The sequence below is a fragment of the Brachionichthys hirsutus genome, chromosome 1 (assembly GCF_040956055.1).
Source record: "Brachionichthys hirsutus isolate HB-005 chromosome 1, CSIRO-AGI_Bhir_v1, whole genome shotgun sequence".
NCBI lineage: Eukaryota > Metazoa > Chordata > Actinopteri > Lophiiformes > Brachionichthyidae > Brachionichthys > Brachionichthys hirsutus.
This window is the reverse complement of record NC_090897.1, coordinates 15,142,612-15,160,758: the sequence shown is the minus strand read 5'-3', so window position 1 is coordinate 15,160,758 and position 18,147 is coordinate 15,142,612. Positions and strand designations below refer to the sequence as shown.

The following is an 18,147-nucleotide window of genomic DNA, read 5'->3' as shown; positions in this document are numbered from 1 at the left end:
ACGGCTTAGAGACAGTGGTGAGGACAGCCGTGATGGACGGCTTAGAGACAGTGGTGAGGACAGCCGTGATGGACGGCTTAGAGACAGTGGTGAGGACAGCCGTGATGGACGGCTTAGAGACAGTGGTGAGGACAGACATGATGGACGGCTTAGAAACAGTGGTGAGGACAGACATGATGGACGGCTTAGAGCAGGGGTGGGCAAACGTTTTGACTCGAGGGCCACAATGGGTTCTAAAATTTGACAGAGGGGCCGGGCCAGGCTGGAGTGTTTGTGTGAACTAATATAAATGACATGTAAAAGCCAGGATACAGCCTTTTACAGGTAGCAGGTAAAATGAATGAGGTTTATAATAACATTTTATTTAATTATATTATTTGGACAAGTTCGGCGGGCCGTATTACCGGTATAAAGCCTAGCGGGCCGTATATGGCCCCCGGGCCTTAGTTTGCCCACCTCTGCCCTACACCCTGGCGTACTCTTACTGTGGAGCTGTGGAGCTGCCGCTTTGTTTTGCAGGGACCCCTGAAACAACGCTTCCCCCCACACAACAAAACAAAAGCAGCGCGTTTCAGCACCACGGACAGCTCCACAGTAGGAGTACGCCAGGGAACTGTTAGGTTTAGGGTTAGGGGGTTAGGGTTCCTTAGAGACAGTGGCTCTGAGGAAAAGACAGGAGGCGGAGCTAGAAGTGGAGGAGATGAAGATGCTGAGGTTCTCCTTGGGAGTGACCAGGTTGGATAGGATTAGAAATGAGACAATAAGAGGGACAGTGAAAGTTAGACGTTTTGGAGACAAGGTCAGGGAGCCCAGATTTGGATGGTTTGGACATGTCCAGAGGAGAGACAGGGACTATATCGGTAGAAGGATGCTGAGGATGGAACTGCCAGGGAACAGGGCTAGAGGTCAACCCAGGAGAAGATACATGGACGTAGTGAGGGAGGACATGAGAGTGGCTGGTGTTGGGGAGGACGATGCAAAGGACAGGGTGAAGTGGAGAACATTGATTTGCTGTGGCGACCCCTCACGGGACAAGCCAAAAGAAAGTTCAGCATCATCCCACATAGATGCCTCCGGTTTTGAAGTGGCATGTTCAATGCAACAGTATTTAAGTGAGTCAATTCTGTCTCATTGTCTTGTGACATTACTACTACAAATAGCAGTTCATAGTAGTAGTAGCTGAACTGCAAAATCAAGGAATGTACAAATAAAGATTTACACACAACACAAGTCAAATAAATATTCTAACTTAAAGCCCTAAAACAGTTTGAGTCTGCGGAACATAAATGAATAATAAGTCCTATAAAGCTCTAAACAGACCCAATGTTAAGACAGTCACTTCATGTGAGTGTAATGATTGGACGTCCACATGTACGTGTGAAGCTCCAAAATATAAAACATGTTTCAAAAGAAATTGTGAGGGACATTTTATTTCAAAGCACAGATTCAGCTGTGAATTCAGCTTCTCGTGTTGTATCAAAGGAAATCCCTTCCTGAATTGGATTAAAAGAAATGTGTAAAACTATAAATTTAAAGGGTCGTCTACTTCTCAGAGATCACCAGCGTTGTCCTGCAAAATGAGACTCATCTTCATGTGCGCACATTCCCCCTTTCATTTCAGAAAAACATAAGCAGATGTCTTGCCTCAAAGAGAACTGCCGGCACCAATTAACAGCGGCACTTGTTGAAATTAAGGACGCTGAAAAGAGAATTACATCAGTACACTGTCATTAGCCAACGGTAATGGAATCGCTCCCTCATGTAAAGCAGTCACACGTCTCCTGAATCGACCAGCCAATGGAGGCAGGAAGTGTGTTTGTGTGTGTGGGGGGGGGGGGGTCTGATTGGTATGCTCTATGAGGCCACAGTGTGTTTTAAAACGCCCGGATCCGTGTGCTGGAGAGTTCATGTGTCTGTTTGTGGATTAGCAGAGACAGAGGTCATTAACATGTGTGCAAATACAGCCAAAACCGAGAAGAGGGAGACAATGTGTGTGTTTGTCCTCCACACGTAACAGCTCCGTGTCGCAGGAAGCCAGCCCATAATTACAGACACAGCTCCAGCATCTCAATCACCCCCCCTCTCCGCCCCCCTGCAGCTGCGGTGATGCGGATGAGCCCGGTCGATCATCAATCCATGTTTTGATGCGGCCTCACCAACACTCTGCTGACGCCTCTCTCGCTCTCAGCCTTTGCTGTTGTCGCCCTTATTTTCTACTCGCAAAGCCTCAGTCAGATATGCAAGAGCTGCCCCCCCCCCCCCCCCCCAAAAAAAAAAAAAAAACTATTTTGGATTGTGGTGGGGAATCAGCACCGCTGTCACCCCGCTGCAATTTGCTTTGCTCTCCACTTACATTATTCATGTGTCTTTGACTGCGAGAGAGCGAAGAGCGTGGAAAGGTTAGGGCTGCTGATGAAAATCACCGAGCCAACAGCAATCACAACACCGGCGTCACGAACTTCACTCGGTGCCAGCACGCCGCTCAGGATTACAGCAGACGCACGCCAAAGTGTCCCTGCAGCCGGTTCCCTCTGGAAGCAAAACTAGCAGCAGTATTCCTAGTTTTCTTTATTGATGCAATTGATAACATTAATCACAAAGAAAGCAGTCCTCATCAGTGGAGGCTGTCTCAGTCGTCATGGAGATGGAGTCGATTCATCGCTTTGAAGGGTGAATGATGATGGTTAAGCGAGTAAGTAAGCTTCTTGGCACAGAACAAAAGAGCCGTGATGAAACATGAGCTGGGAATGATTATGCCTGACTAGCATCGGTTGGTCTTCCCGAGCTTGGAGAGAATTCCCAGGATTCCCAGGCAGGATTCTGCCGTCTGGTCGGAGGTTTCTGGTGTGTTTAATAATAATGACTGTATAATTTTCACATGTAATGTAGACGTACGTCGATACTTTCAGAAGACCGTGATGTGTTTGAAAGCGCTGGAAAAACTAGTTGTGTGGCAATTCAACTCTAAAAACGACTAATTTGATCTATCTTGGAGTTTATATTTATATGTGACATTTCGGTGCTCGACCTGCAACAACGTGAACGCACGCCGTGTTTTCCATCGAGGCGTTGGAAGCTATGGAATTTCAGTTTGAGCTTTTAAGTCACAGGTCGGCTCATGTCTAAAAACCAAAGCGCTCTGATTAGATCAGCTTTGTTTATTATTTTAATCTACTCCAACACTTTTGTGCTTTTATTTTTTAAGCTATTTACAGGCCAAGCTTGGATCAGTACAGTTTAAATATGACACATTCAAAAACTGGTGTGTGTTTTTTGTTAATGTCTATCCAGCTATTCTACCCTTTAAAACAGAAACAAGTCAGAATTCAGAACCACGGCACCAACATTCACCTTCTAAAATGTACAATGGTTGTAAAGATCCTCATAAAACAGCGTTGGGTTTATAAAACTGCCTCAGATCTGCTCCCGTTTTTGCTCATTTTCATTGCAATTAAATCAATGGCAGATGTGTTGGTCAACGCCGGTGAACACCAGGCCTCGGTACGAGTCTCACTGTCCAGGAAAGAATATTCTGTTCTTTCCACGATGCTGTGAAGAAATGGCAAATCATGAGTAGCTGCTTGATGTGTTCCGCCCCCCCCCGGTTCCCCCCACCCCTTCTGGTGGGCTTTCTGCTCTCGCTACAGAGCCACGCTGCTCTCTGAAGAGCTCTTGGTGCTTTTCTTGCGCTTCTTCTTGAGATGGTACACGTGGAAGGTTTTGTTCTGGAACGCTCTGGTGAACAAAGAGGTGTACGCTGCTCCATCCGTCTTGATGGCCTCGCAGAATCGAGGGTGAGGAGCTGAGATCAGGTCTGGGTCGTTCTCTCCTGGTCCATCCATGATCTGGTGGGAAAGGGAAGACGCATCGTCAACAGCCAAACAGAGCGACAGCCGACTCCAGAGACTGCTGCTGTCAAAGATTCTCAAAGACGTTGTGGTCCTGCCAGCTCGGAGCAGAAACGGCTCTAGATTAGTCATGAATGGGAATTTTTGATGGTCTCATTTATGACAGTTTGGAATGAAAGGACGGAAAATAATTTCAGCGATAAATACATAGACGCTGCCCCTCAGTGGCTTGATAGAGTCAGAAGGGGGGGGGGGGGGTGAGACTGCAGGTATACAATCCAAAAAACTGATTATGTTGGGCTTGTAAAACAATCCTCTTTGTTGCTGAGGCAACTGAATTTATCAATACTAATGCTGATCATCAGCATTAACCTTCTTCGGACCCGATACACAATTGATGTGTATTTCTGTGACCTAATCATTCACTGCATTGATTTGACTTTGTTGATATGGATACGTTCCAATTAGTATAAATCCCCCCCCCCCCCCCCCCCCCCCACTCAAAGGTGTTTATTTAACTCATTCAGTGCCAGCGTCAGCCATACGCTGAGTGCCAGCAGTGTCACCTGCGTTTTGTGTGTGTGTGTGTGTGTGTGTGTGTGTACGCGGCTCCGGGTTGGTGGCCAGAGGTTCAGCGGGGGGGGTTGTTGCACCGCGACCTGAAGGTCATGAGACCGGGGCTACGGCACTGGAAGCTGGTTCTCGCCCTCCTTTTTTGGTCAGGAGCCATGAGATGTCCCTCCTTCCCACACCTGAAGCACTTCACGGTCTCCGTGGTAACTGCATAATCAAAGTTATCCACTTTGAAGACCAGTGCGATGTTCATTTCTTCATCGGTCTACTTCGGGACCATCAGAACTTGTCTCCTGAAGGAGACCGCATGCTTCAGGTGAGGACTCTTACAGCTGATTTGGAGGACAGGAACACTGATCCAGACCGCCAGACCGAAGGTCGCCTCGTGTCTGACAAATAGCCAATAAGAGGAGACGGAAGGACGTGCAGATACAAAATGAGGCTATTTGCTCTTTGTGGGGGGGCTGAGCACTGTCGCCCGGTCACACATGCTGGCATGCACTCAAACACAAAGAGACAGAGGTCGTGTAAAGGAAGCCGCCCACGTGTCCGTTGGCGAGGTCGAGCAGGTCCCTCAGTCTGCAGCCTCTCCTGTGCCGCCGCTCGTAGCAGACGCTGTTCTCCAGCACCACATAGTCGGCGCCGGCAGCCCTCAGGATGCGGTGGACGTCTCCGGGGGAGCGTTGGGCGTACACCTGATACACCTGCACACGCGCACGCACACACACACGCACACACACACACAGAATGGGTGCTGATTCATTCAACTGATTGTTGCTTTATCATTTTGACCATAATGTCATTTGGGTTAATTCAACATGAAATAGCTTCATGTCAGAAACATTTATCACCAGATGTCGACTTTTAATAAAAGTCAACTCAATTCCAAAATAAAATTTAAAAATTAGGTTAACAAAATAGTGTTTTTTTTTTTTTTTGTTTAGCTAATTTTTTCTTTCACCAAATGGAATAAAGCTTTTTCACAGCCCATAATTAGAGGAAGAGCTGTTTAAATTGCAGTATTTGTTTTAAAAGAGGACAGGAACACTGAAGTGGCAATGAACACCTTGACTGTGACTGGCTTATAATGTATATTGTACAATATTTAATATTTAGTTTTATTTTCATACTCTGAATACAGAGTATTTATTTGCATGTGCACAACGCTCAGCTCATGATGCCACATGATCTAGCACATCGGCACCTAAGAAGCAACAGTTGTGAGGTTTGAACCAAGTTTCAAATTGTATAGGAACAGGAGAGAAAGTCTCAGGACAGAACCTGGTTCTGGTCTGTCCAGAGCCATCCTCTCAACGAATCACGTCTTGATAACAAACGGCTGAATCTGATCTTAGTAAACACCACAGTGACCAAATGATGAACCAAATAATGTTGGGATTCAGCATGTATACCAGCTGGTTCTAAGAATTAATTCAGACAGTAAAGAAAACACATGTTAGTGGACAAAAACTTTGGTCTTTGTCCACTAATGGATTATTCTGTAAAACCAACCATCCGGAAACGTCATTAATGTTCTTGCAAATGTTTTTCAAAATGAACTTACACAGTTTCCTCCTTAATAACATGCAGACACTCTGAGCCCAGAAGGTCTGCAGCAGAGGAGTGGATCATTAATGAGCTCCGCATTAAGCCCAGGCCTCGCCAGTGGCTCAGCGTGGCCGACTTCCCACTGGGGGGAAAACATCGGCTCAGCTATTCAAGATGGGAACCACAAATTACCTTCATCCTTCTCATTGTCAAGAAGACACGCGCAGAATGTAGAAGTTGAATTTCTAGATCCAAACTTCCATATTTGTTATTTATGTAATGTTCTTGTCGCTGGAACATGTCATTACATTACTAGAGCATGTCGTTGTTGCATTATTGCTTAAATATGTCAATGCACGTCTTTTGTTTTCACGAAACAACAATTACAGACGACATTAGGTGGGTACGATCGTTTGTTTACTTTGTTTTTCAATTATGCATTTTTGCTGCTCTTTGTGCTGCTCTCTGCATCGTTATTGGAGATTTAGAAGCAATTTAAGACCAAGAAACTTCCTCACACAGTTAAACTTATCTTAATCTTATATCTTGCATAAATACAGTTTAACACCATCTTTGTTACGACTGCAAACTCGGGTTGGGATTTGATTTAATATCACAAAGTGCACCCCTCCCTGAGCAAACCCCTCCTGGTGGAGGGGTTTGCGTGCCCCAGTGACCTTAGGAGCTCAGTTGTCGGGGGCTTTAGGCCCCTGGTAGGGTCAGACAAAGGGTAGCTCACGTAACCCTTTCGATGGAAAAAATTATTGGTCCAGAGTTTCCCTTGCCCAGACGCGGGTCACCGGGGTCCCCTCCTGGAGCCAGGCCTGACAGAGGGGCTGGGCCAGGAACAGATGGATGGAGTGTTTGTGTGAACTAATATAAATGACATGTAAAAGCCATTACATGAAAGGCGGGCCGTATTATAAAGCCTAACGGGCCGTATATGGCCCCCGGGCCTTAGTTTGCCCATGTCTGTTCTAGTCTCTTCTGACAATAAGTACTAAGTAGAGGGGACATGCTGAAGCTAAATTCTGGCCATTAGATCAAGTGTCAAGTCTAGCATTCTAAAAAAAACATTTATCAGATGACTCTGACCTGATAGATAACAGTGACTCTGGTCGGCACCATTCTGTATTTAGAAATGATAAAATAGCAACAGAAAAATAAATGGTCAACTCCACAATTCTGCAAATATAGCTATTCAAGTCAGGAGGAAAACTGAACAGATCCACCCAGATCTACAACAACTTAATAATGGAGAGTGCTGACAGACCATTCAAACCAAATTCTATGTTACAGAATAGTTCCCTCGACATACTAACTCAGACTCATTCGTGTACCTTTGGCACCACAACTCCATGCAGACAACCAAAATACAACAAGGTAGCAAGGAAAACTCTCCACTATGTACACGAGGCTGTTCCTCTCTGTGTTTGTGTTCAGCTCAGCATCTGGCTTCACTCAGAGATCACCAGACACTTTCTGAGTTCTTGTAAGAGTTCTGCAACGTTACATACCTGCAAATACAGCTCATGCTTTTTTGCCACATTTTTGTCACATTTTTTTAACAAAGTGTAACGCTTAAGGATTAGAGGTGGGTGAACGGAAGGTTCTTTAAAGGAGCCCGCGTTGCGAGTGTCGTCATCCTGTCCAACGGGATTGTAGTGGTTTTAGTCACAATATGTTAATTAGTTTATGCATATTTAATATGATTTCGTAAAGGTTAATATGGTTTAATCTGAAAAATATTGTGTAACTTGGGAATCTTTGGAGTAAGTGCTCATATTTCCTGTCATGGGTCTGTTACTTCCCTGTCCCATGTTGAAAATACACTCTCGGAAGGTCAAGGTGACCTGGACTGGTTCCCTTCCTATATTTCAGGTCAAAATATGTCCTTATTCTGTTTTGAATAGTTCTAAATATGGTAATGCTTTGTTCAATGTATCGCCGGGTCCCGCTGAGATCATTGTATCCTGTTTAAACACACACCCATACACATACACACATTTTATTTTTCATGATGTCAAATGGTTTCACAGTCAGGCTGGAAGCCTCTCGTGGTGTGGCTTTGACCCGCGGGGCAGTAACTGACCACCCCATGCTCTCCATCACTCGTTTTCCTCTCGTCTATGAACATTTATTGAGAAATCCCATGAATCATATCAGAATTTCTGGGCTCATTCTTTTTGAGTCGCACAGACAAGCTTTCACTTTTGACTATGAGTTCTGCTGAACACAGGAATGACTCCCACTCCCAACTTGCTGTTCATTTGCATTCAAACCAGCACAAGTTACTTGTAAAGCTGATGCGACCACGACTTACTTCTAAGTTGTGTTTGAGTTATCTGCAGCCCCTCTGGCAGCCTCCAGCCTCCAGACTCCTGCGTATTTTTGACAGTCGAGCGCTGCCTACCTGTCGAGTCCTCTCCCGCAGGTCTTTGTCTTCATAATGGGGGTGGTTGGTGAGACCTCTGCCTGTGCACAGCTTGATGCCAGCCAGCAGCTGCATGCTGCCTGCAAAGACAGCGTCTTTAGGGGTCTTTGTGCTGCGGACCAACAGACAGAGAAAGGAGAGACATCATCATTCACCATATCTATAACTGCATTCATAATGTGCACCACCAAAAGGACAAACTAGTGAATCTACGAAAGTAAGCAGAAACCAGAAAAGAGTAAAGCTGTTTGACAGATGGAAGGAGATACTCAGTTATATTTTTGCTGTACTATATGTTAAGAATTTGTTATTCAGTTCACAACTCTTGCTCTCTGCACCAATAACAGGGACATACTGACAGCATTTAAACCTTTCTTCATTCGATGCCGGCTTCAAGGAACACGCATCTGCACAAAATGCTGAAGAATTCCACATACTGACAATTTAATCACAGAGAGATTGCGAAATGTGAAGCTGCTTTGGTACAGAACTATCTGCTGGCACAGGACAAGTCTCGCATGAAAACACACACACACACACACACACACCTCCCGTAATGTTAACCTCGGGGTCATTTTAATCTAAACTCACGCCTACACACAGGACAGTGATACGATTGACAAAACGTATTGCTTGAGCTCACAGCACTAAACACTCTGACACTCAGATTTCATATCGCCCCGACAGGACCAGATATTTGACATGGAGACAGAACCGGCTTATAAAGCTAGCCGTGCCATCAAACACATTGAATGTCGGTATGACATCTTAAATACACATTCGGATACAAACATGATGCCGTCCTGTCAGCTATTGTGTGACAGAATACCCGGCGAGTTGCAGATCGGGCTCGGTTTTCTGATTAGATCCTCCCTCCCGATCATAAAGAAATGCAGACACACGTTTAACAGCTACTCATTTCTACCACTTTAGATTGCACTCAGGTCGTTTTAACACCGGACCTAAATCATAAATGTTACACAACGCTAGTCGGAATGAAAAACTTTATACTTCAAGATCGCTGATTCGGTTATTTCACTGTCAATCAAAAAGGGATTCCCCCTTAGACAGATTGTCCAATCATCATGCCCCAGAGAAGCTCGCGGCCGACTGTTAAAGCGCCTTGGCGCTGCGGGGATGAATGAGATGGAAGTCGTGCCAGTTACCGGTGATAAGTAGCTGATTCTGAACAAAAGATGAAAGTATTCTAGCGCATATTTAGTCGATGAGATCGACACGCAGCGGTACATATTTCACCACCTTTAGTTTTTCTGGACATTTTACAGGAAGCTGAGCTTCCCTTGCAGAGCAATCGCACCTGGAGTGCTCGCTGCACTTCCTCTACCCGAGATGCACTGCGTATAGCGCTACTACGTACATTTGGTCCTGTGGTTGGTCCGGTGAGCTTTCACGCCGCATACGAACCGAACCAGGGTTCCCTTGCAAGCGAACCGAGACCCACATTTTCAGGTGGACCAGAGTTCGCTTGTTTGATACGCACCAGAGTTCGGACGAGCTTTCACACCCGCCCAAACGAAGCGAACTCTGGTCCATTCTGGGGCTTAAGCTGTATATAGTATGTGAGGAAAATAAACTCTGCAAATACTTTCTACTTGATCCTTCAGGTTAAAGTATGAAAGCAGAAGCGAGCTGAACGTGTCCACGCTAAGAAGTAGAGTAGCAATACACACGACAATTTCTGCCCAATGGAAATATAGAGAACCTGAAGAAATGCACCCGATTTTGGTGGTGAGTAGTAAATACCAAGCCGTTTCTATTCAACACTGCAAACACTGATGTTGCTATGGAGATCTGCTATAACAAAGGCAAACAAACCTCCAACAGGCAGGCCAGGTTTTAGCTTTAGAAAGGATTTGTTTAACATTGCAGTCATAAAAGAATAACAATTGTCCTATACCCTTTTTAATTATGTTTTTACAGAGACATCATCCACATTCAAAATAAGGGTGTGCCAAGGGTCATGACCTGAAAGGTGTTTTACCCTCATTGGCTCGCTTTTCTTTATATATATGGCTAATGAAGTTCTGACTGCTTTATGTAAACATACATTTTTGGCAGCAGAAATGAAGCCCATCCACAATTACAAAATCACCCTTGTTTTACGCAGACTGACAATATCTGAAATAGCACAGGAATGGCTCCCTGGGGTATAAATGTAAGCGTATGAATGACTAAGAAACTAAAAATGTACCATTAGTGCATGCTCTGTATCAATGCACCTCCCGCAGAACGACCTCTGGATTACGTAAAAAGAAGCGCGCAAACACACGCACACACAGATGATGGACAGAGGTGCAATTTCCCCATTTAGAGATGAGGCCAAGTGCTATTAATTTAGACAATTTTGAACTTGACAAGGAGCAAGATGGCAGGAAGACAGTGAAGGAAGCGAGAGCGAAAGTGAGAGAAAATACGAGCAGAGGATGTGCAGATACTGTTTCACAGAGGGAGATTAAAAATGCATTTTTACTGAGGGACGAATTAACTAATGTATCCCAATAATGGGAATTTAGTTTCACTTTCACAGACAGATGGGCAAAATCAAATAGATCTGCCAAAGAAGAATGAGGGATGAGCGTGATGAACATTTGCACTAGAATTATCGCAGGACCTCATACGAGTTTGGAGAATAACCTTTACCCAGACAGGATGAACAATGGAGACTGTCCACAGCAGAAAGATGACAGCGCTGGTCTTTTGTGCAAACACTTAGATTAATTGCATTGATGTCTTTTTAATAATGCCACTCTTCTCTCAGTAAGGGATATAAAAACCCAAACTGTTTGTTTGGCCAGCTGAAATGCTTCCTCTACTGTGAGAACTTGCCAGAAGCGCTGGTTAGACCAGCGGTCCCCAACCTTTTTCCTGCCACGGACCGGTTTCATGCCGGCCAATTTTTTCGCAGACCAGGGGGTAATTCTATTTAAAAAAGAGGAATATACTCTTACCAAAAAACTTTACATTATGCACTTGCAATTACAATTAAGCAAATATTACACCAATATCTACTTACCATTAGTTGTGGTCTCAATAATTGCTTTTGTCCTTCATGTTCACGTTTTTTGTTTCATAATTTCCACATTCTTGTCTTTTAATCGAAGGTTCTTGCTCTTTGTGCCGAAGCAGCTGTAGATAAACCCGTGTTTTAAGTTTGACTCCTGGTCTATCTGTTAAAATAAGTTTTAATGTCTAGGAGGTTATCGGCTCCTCTTCTTCCTCCTCAGTCGGAATTTTCCCCTTTTTCTAATCTTCACTAGTTTATGGCTGTTTCTTTAGTAACGTGTCACGTTAAAACACCTTTTATCAGGTAATAATCGATATTTTATAAAACAGTTATTCTTTCTGTGCGGCCCGGTAACAAATGCCTCACGGACCGGTAACGGGCCTGTGGAGTTTGGATTTGGCTCAATGGTGTTGGAAATTTTAGGAGTCAATAAAAATATACATTCTGGATGAATATTACACATCAAAAATGTCTTCTGGGACAAAAAGGGAACTTTTTTTCTCATCAGTGCGTTCCCTCTCAGACTGGATCTCCATGCTGACTGGCTAGATGAGCCTCCACAAGTCAAAACAGGACTGCTGTCAAAGGTCTAATTAATAATTTTCACGGCAGCCTTCATAGTTCTCCACCACAGCTGACATTTCCTAACCCAGAGAAGGGGGGGTAGGATAAAACGAGGAATCTGTCCAAACATGAAACATTAGAACCGACTACAGAGAGGCAGATTCGTGAGAGGCTGGTTTCATCATGTGACCTCTATATTTGGTGATTTATGTCTTGAGCTCTTTGGTGAAAGGGAGGAGATGCTGATTAATCACCTCGAAGTTGATTGAATTGATTGAAGCTGAACACTTCGACAAGTCTGATGAAACATTCACTTCCATAATATCCAAACGAGATGACAAACACTGTCCACTTGTGTTTAAAAGATGAAACAAATACAAAGATAAACCATGGATAACCAAGGGATTACAAAATGCATGCAAGAAGAAACATGTATGATATAAAGAATTCCTGAGGTTGAGAACAAAACAGGCTGAAAATAAATACAAGACATTACTTCTACCCTGATTACTACTCAGTAATCAGGGAAAATAAACAGACAGCAGAAAAGTCCAATGAATATTTCATCAATGTAGGAAAACATTTGGCTGATTCTATTCAACCTCCCACGAACACGGATGATGTAAACATCAGTAAGATTGATATCAACCCACACTCAACGCTCATTAACTGAAACTGATGAAGAATAAATAATCAATAATGTACACAAATCTAAAAGTAAAAAATCGACAGACAGGAACGGGTTTGTCATGTCTTTCTTTAAACAAATAATTGACTGCATTGTGAAACCATTAAATTGTATCTTTAACAAGTCTCTGATGACGGGAGGATTTCCTAACCAAATGAAAATAGCCAAGGTCATTCCGGGATATAAATCAGGTGCTAAACACGTCTTTTCCAATTATAGGCCGATATCATTCTAATCATCACAATTCTCTAAGGTTTTAGAGAAATATTTGTAAAAAGATTAAATCACTTTACGGATTCAGAACAAATAATAGCACAACTGCGCTTGCATTAATTGACTTTGTATAACAGATGACACAAACTAGAGAAGAATACATTTACAATAGGATTGTTTCTAGACAGACAAAGCATTTGACACAATTGACAACAAATTGCTATTGTGCAAATTAAAGCGGTGTGGTATTTGAGGACTGGCCAATGATTGGTTACGGTGCTATTTAGAAGACAGACATCAGTACAAATTTGCAATGTACATTCTAACCTTTTGGACATAACATGTGGGGTGCCACATGGGTCAGTCCTTGGACCGGTGCTGTTTATTTTGTCCTTAAATTCCAATTCTTGGAACTGTATACTATTTGCTGATGATACGAAACTATTCCGTAGTGAGGAAGACTTAGGAAAGGTTAAAAATGCTGTGGAGAAAGACCTGCAAAGAAAATTAAAAAATATAATAAACTGCAAATAAATCAATGCATTATATTATATTTGGGAATGTATCTGCAAACTTGCATATTAAATAAATGATGCCAAAATTGAAACAGTGCTTGAAACAGAAATTGTTAGCCGTAATAATACACGATAAATTAAGCTGGAAATCACATATGAATCATGTAAAGGGTAAAATAGCAAAAATCCATTGCAACATTATATAAAGCACAACATCTTGTTAGTTTTAAAGCCCAATACACATTATAGTACTCACTTGTTGCACTCATACATGACCTACTGTGTAGAGGTCGGGGGAAATATACATACTATAAGACTAATACAAATACAATGTTCATATTGCAAAAGAAAGGGATACAAATTATTCATAAAATAAATTGTTTAGAGAATCAAAAAATAAACTTTTCATCCAATTAAGCATCCTCAACTTTAACGACATTGTAGATTACAACACAATACAAATAATGTACAAAGCAAATAATGGCCAGTTACCACCAAGTATTCAAAATCTGTTCAGGATGAGGGACAGAACTTGAGAAGAGGACTGCGTTTTGAGAAACCAAAAGTAAGAACAAATGTCACTAAGGGCTGTTAAACTGTGGAATGACTGTTCACATAAAATTAAAACTTGTATTTCTGTGAATGTTTTGCAAGACAATTGTGATCGAAGATTAGAATTTAATCTGTATATGTGTCAAATTAGTTTTCATATCAAATTAAATGAATTAACTGAACCGGAATAATAAAAAAAAACATTCATTCATTCAAGTTATATGCTCATACAGCATTAAATTATCTGTTACAATCGAGAGGTAAACACAAGGGTGACATATTACTGTTATATATAAAAAATGCTTTTTTTTAAGAGTCTCTACAGCTGCGAGGTCCAAGTTGCACCCCAGCCCTGACTCTCATTTGTACTGTGAAATGTGACATTTGATCTGTTCCCTGCCGCGGCCGCGGCCGCAGCCTGCAGTGCAGTGAAGGTACGCGTGGACTGTGCTCATCTGTGAGCGGCGGCGGTTCGTACTAAATGTGCCTCAGCTTCAGCTCTTCATGCTGCACATGTAGCATTTGCTACGGCAAAGCCTGGCACCGAGTTCATATGTCAGAGAACAGAGCATAGAAGATATGAGCATCCTGCAAAGACAACTGAATGATGGACACCATGCTGCTTTATGTCTAAAAAAAATAAAGGTAGCGAATAAGAAAACTTCAGAGGCAGAGTATTTCGGTTAGAACTTTAAAAGCTTGAACTTGAGTTGGAGGCAGCAGAGCGAGTAGGCATTGCTTGATTTATTAAAAGTCCATGCACAACGAGGATCTACCGACAGCTGAGCTGAGTGGAAAGTATCAAATTAATGAAGCACAGATGAAGCTCTAGTTAACCCAGAACGTAGTTCTTCCCATGTCCAGGCTCATGGGTGATTGCCCTGGGAATTACAATCATCTGTTTTAGCTCTTAAACTGATGCACTCGTGAATCATGAGCTCCGGTGACAGGCTCCGTCTCTCGAAGCAAACACCAAACCAATTTGGCTTCTTTATCCTTTCCTAAAGACGATTAAAGTTCAGGTTTTAGACCCTCTTGAATCTGGAAAGGGGACTTTTTCTGAAGTATTCCTCTTTGTCACCAATGGTTACAAATCTAATTCATCTCCACGCACTCCTCCTGCATCAGTGGACCACATTAAATTCTTTCTGAACATTTTCTCCCTTTATCAGTCACACAGGAATGAGCCGTGAAGCTCGCCCCCCGCAGCAGAAATTACCACAATGAGTCCCTGACAGCTTTGCATAAATAACCTGGACGATGCAGAAACACGCGCCTCTTTATGCATTTGCCTTATTCTATCCATTTATACTCTTTATTATGCTACATGCCCAAGTTCCTGCGATGGATACATATGAAGCTAAACGGCCTTGGTCTCAGTCGGAAAGAGAATGATGAAGCTCCTCTTCATCGCTCATGCTGAATGTAATTAGCAGCAAGAAGCTGAATGCTCCGCCTTGCTGTCAGCCCCAACCAAGGTAACACGAGGAAGCCACTAATCCTCGGAGTTTAATGGGATTAGCTCCGGAGGGAAGGGAACCCATGTCTCTCTCTTGCACACTGTGACACACACACACACAAACACACACTCCAGCCGCACTTCTATATATCTCGCTCCCTCACTTATCTATCTAACAGGATTAGATCAAGACTGGGAATTTCTGTAAAAAATATCCCATCTGTTCCTTTCGTCTCATCATGTTGATGATAAAAGAAAGAAAAACATCAGCTTGGAATCGTGACGCATTCAGTATGGCGACATTTCATTTGTGTCGACAGTAATAGATGCCCTGTCCCGCTGAAGACGTAAATCACAGAGTGTGAGGCAAACAACATGAGAAGTGCAGAAATTCAATGTCCCTAAACACGTTAAAAACAAACAAACAACAACCTTCCATGCATCCTGTGATGATGAAGACATTCTTTTTTCCAAGAACAGAAATGCCCTGGATGCCCCTGAACTCAACAGCTGCTCTGAGTGAGGCAACAGAACATGTGAAATTTCTCAGAAGTTACTTCTAAGATTAAATTTGATGAAAATATATATAAAGAATAAAAGTCCTGCCATCTGTATTCAAAAACAGACAGGAAGACAATTGAAGAGAGTAGTTTGTGTTTGAAACATGGAGAGTCAGAACGAATGTTAAATATCGATGCGTTTCTGTTTGTGTCAAATTATGGAATCAGTTGAAGTTTTAGAGCAACTCGAATTCTCAAAGGCTACAAAGGTCTGTAAGTGATTTGTGAAACTCAACGCAGTTTAATTTGTGTTCATTTTGCAGGTAATTCAATTCAAAGGATGGGAGTTACGCAAAAATAAGTCTCAGACTTCAGCTTCTTCCTATTTCGGTTAATAATTGTGTCAATTTTATATCCCTTATATGTATGCGTTTTGTATTTAACCGAAATGAAAAAGACATTCATTCATTCAAAATATACTTTACTGAGCTGGTCTGAATTACGTGTAACAAAAACCAAAAGAATTAAAGCTGCAAGCGAAACTGAATGGGCGGGGCCATCGCTCTGCAGCCATTAGCGTGCAGGTGCACTTTAAAACACGCCCCCCTCATCACTCCTCTCCTGGAGGTTACCACGGCTCCATCACGCACCTGTTACAGGTGGTCCTGGGGAATGTTCAGCATGCAGACGGCTTGGCCCTGATCCAGCTGGTGAACAGTCTGAACCAAAGTCACGGCTAACGAGTTAGCAACACAAAGTAAACGCTATGACGATGCGTGGCTTTGGGACAAACCTGGACTGACTTTAGGGGTGGGGCTGTGAGGAGACGGCTCCAAAATGATCAATTACAGGACAATGACCAGAGGAGACATAAAAACGTCCTGCTGGTGAAAACAGCAGACCCCCTTTAAGTCATGCACGCGAAATATAGGAGACTGGATCAAACGTGAGAATGATGCAAGCGCTGCAGCGTTTCCAACCGTTTTTGTGAATCGGTACGTTCCAGAGAAGAATGCGAATGCAGGAAGTTTGGGAAATGCGTTTTTCAGTAAAAACATTGTTATGCAAACGAAACACACCGAGGAGCTGCGGAAGAGACACACATCCACCGCCCTGCCTCCGACGCCATCGTGGTGATAGAGATACTGAAAGCACAGCAACAGAGGGCCCTGAGGGGGGGGGGGGGGGGGGGGCAAGTTCTGCCAACTGCTGGGTCCTTTCCAGAAACCCCCCAATGTCATTCATGGAGGTTCATCAGCTCACGTCACTCAGACTCACAAGCACATATATACACACACACACACACACACACACACTGATTACTGACATGATGCAGAGTGAGACATGATCTGAGGAAACAAGCTAATCAGACATGCTTCTACGTGTGTGCTCTGGATTAGTGTGTGTGTGTGTGTGTGTGTGTGCGTCTACCTAATCCAGGTCATGAGCTCCACAGTGTCAGGATCATAAAACTCCCTCAGTTCCGAGAACTCCTCCATCATCTTCGGCCAGAACTTGAGACAAACGAGGGAAGGAGAGGGATGATAAAGATGAGCGTCGAGCCTGCCCGTAACGGGCGCGTCGTTATCGTGCTGAACGTAACGGCCATTCCACGGCGGCGAAACAGAGGAAGGGGATCCAATCATCTTTGAGTCTGTTATGATCCAATCGCTTGTTAACGCCGTTTCCTGCCACTTCCATTGCAGACACTTTCATTTTTACATATTGTCGCACAAAGTGTCTCGGCTCTGTAACGAGAGCGTCGATACAATGAGAAACATCAACCGGCAAGAAAATGGGATACCTTGTAATACAGGCAGCCAATTATCAGCAGCGGAACGGCATATCTGGCGAGGCCCAGCTGCGGGAGGAGAGAAATGAGACAGTTATAATGAAATGACGGTATATAATCATATCAGATGCAGACAGCGAGTCAGACATGGAAGAAAAGCCCAAAATGAGAATCACAGAGCTGATCTGATCTCCGCTGCCATCGCGCCTGAACCACACTGACATCTAGTGGCTTCACTAGCAGCTGTAAAGCTGGGGGGGGGCTGGATCCACAGGCAGCAGGCGGTGCTTGTCTTGAACCTGAAGCTGAAAGGTAGGAGGACAGTGCTCTGTCCGGGTCAGAGACCACTCTAATGCTCGCTGATGATGGGGGCTGATCAGTACAGCCCCCCCCCCCCCCCCCCGAACGTGGCCGAGCCTCGCGGCGTGGACGGTGA

General features: G+C 43.6%; 1 protein-coding gene across 1 annotated transcript in view; it reads right to left on the bottom strand.

Moving 5' to 3' along the window:
- Positions 1 to 2,294: 2,294 nt before the first annotated feature.
- Positions 2,295 to 18,147, bottom strand: part of dpy19l3 (dpy-19 like C-mannosyltransferase 3) — a 48,273-nt gene continuing 32,420 nt past the window's right edge. Inside the window, exons 15-19 of the mRNA XM_068760322.1 lie at positions 17,724 to 17,780; positions 17,351 to 17,433; positions 8,383 to 8,515; positions 4,967 to 5,125; positions 2,295 to 3,845 (exon numbers count right to left, since the gene is read on the bottom strand). Coding sequence (XP_068616423.1) covers positions 3,642 to 3,845; positions 4,967 to 5,125; positions 8,383 to 8,515; positions 17,351 to 17,433; positions 17,724 to 17,780 — 636 coding nt within the window. The 3' untranslated portion in view covers positions 2,295 to 3,641. The remainder of the gene's footprint in view (positions 3,846 to 4,966; positions 5,126 to 8,382; positions 8,516 to 17,350; positions 17,434 to 17,723; positions 17,781 to 18,147) is intronic.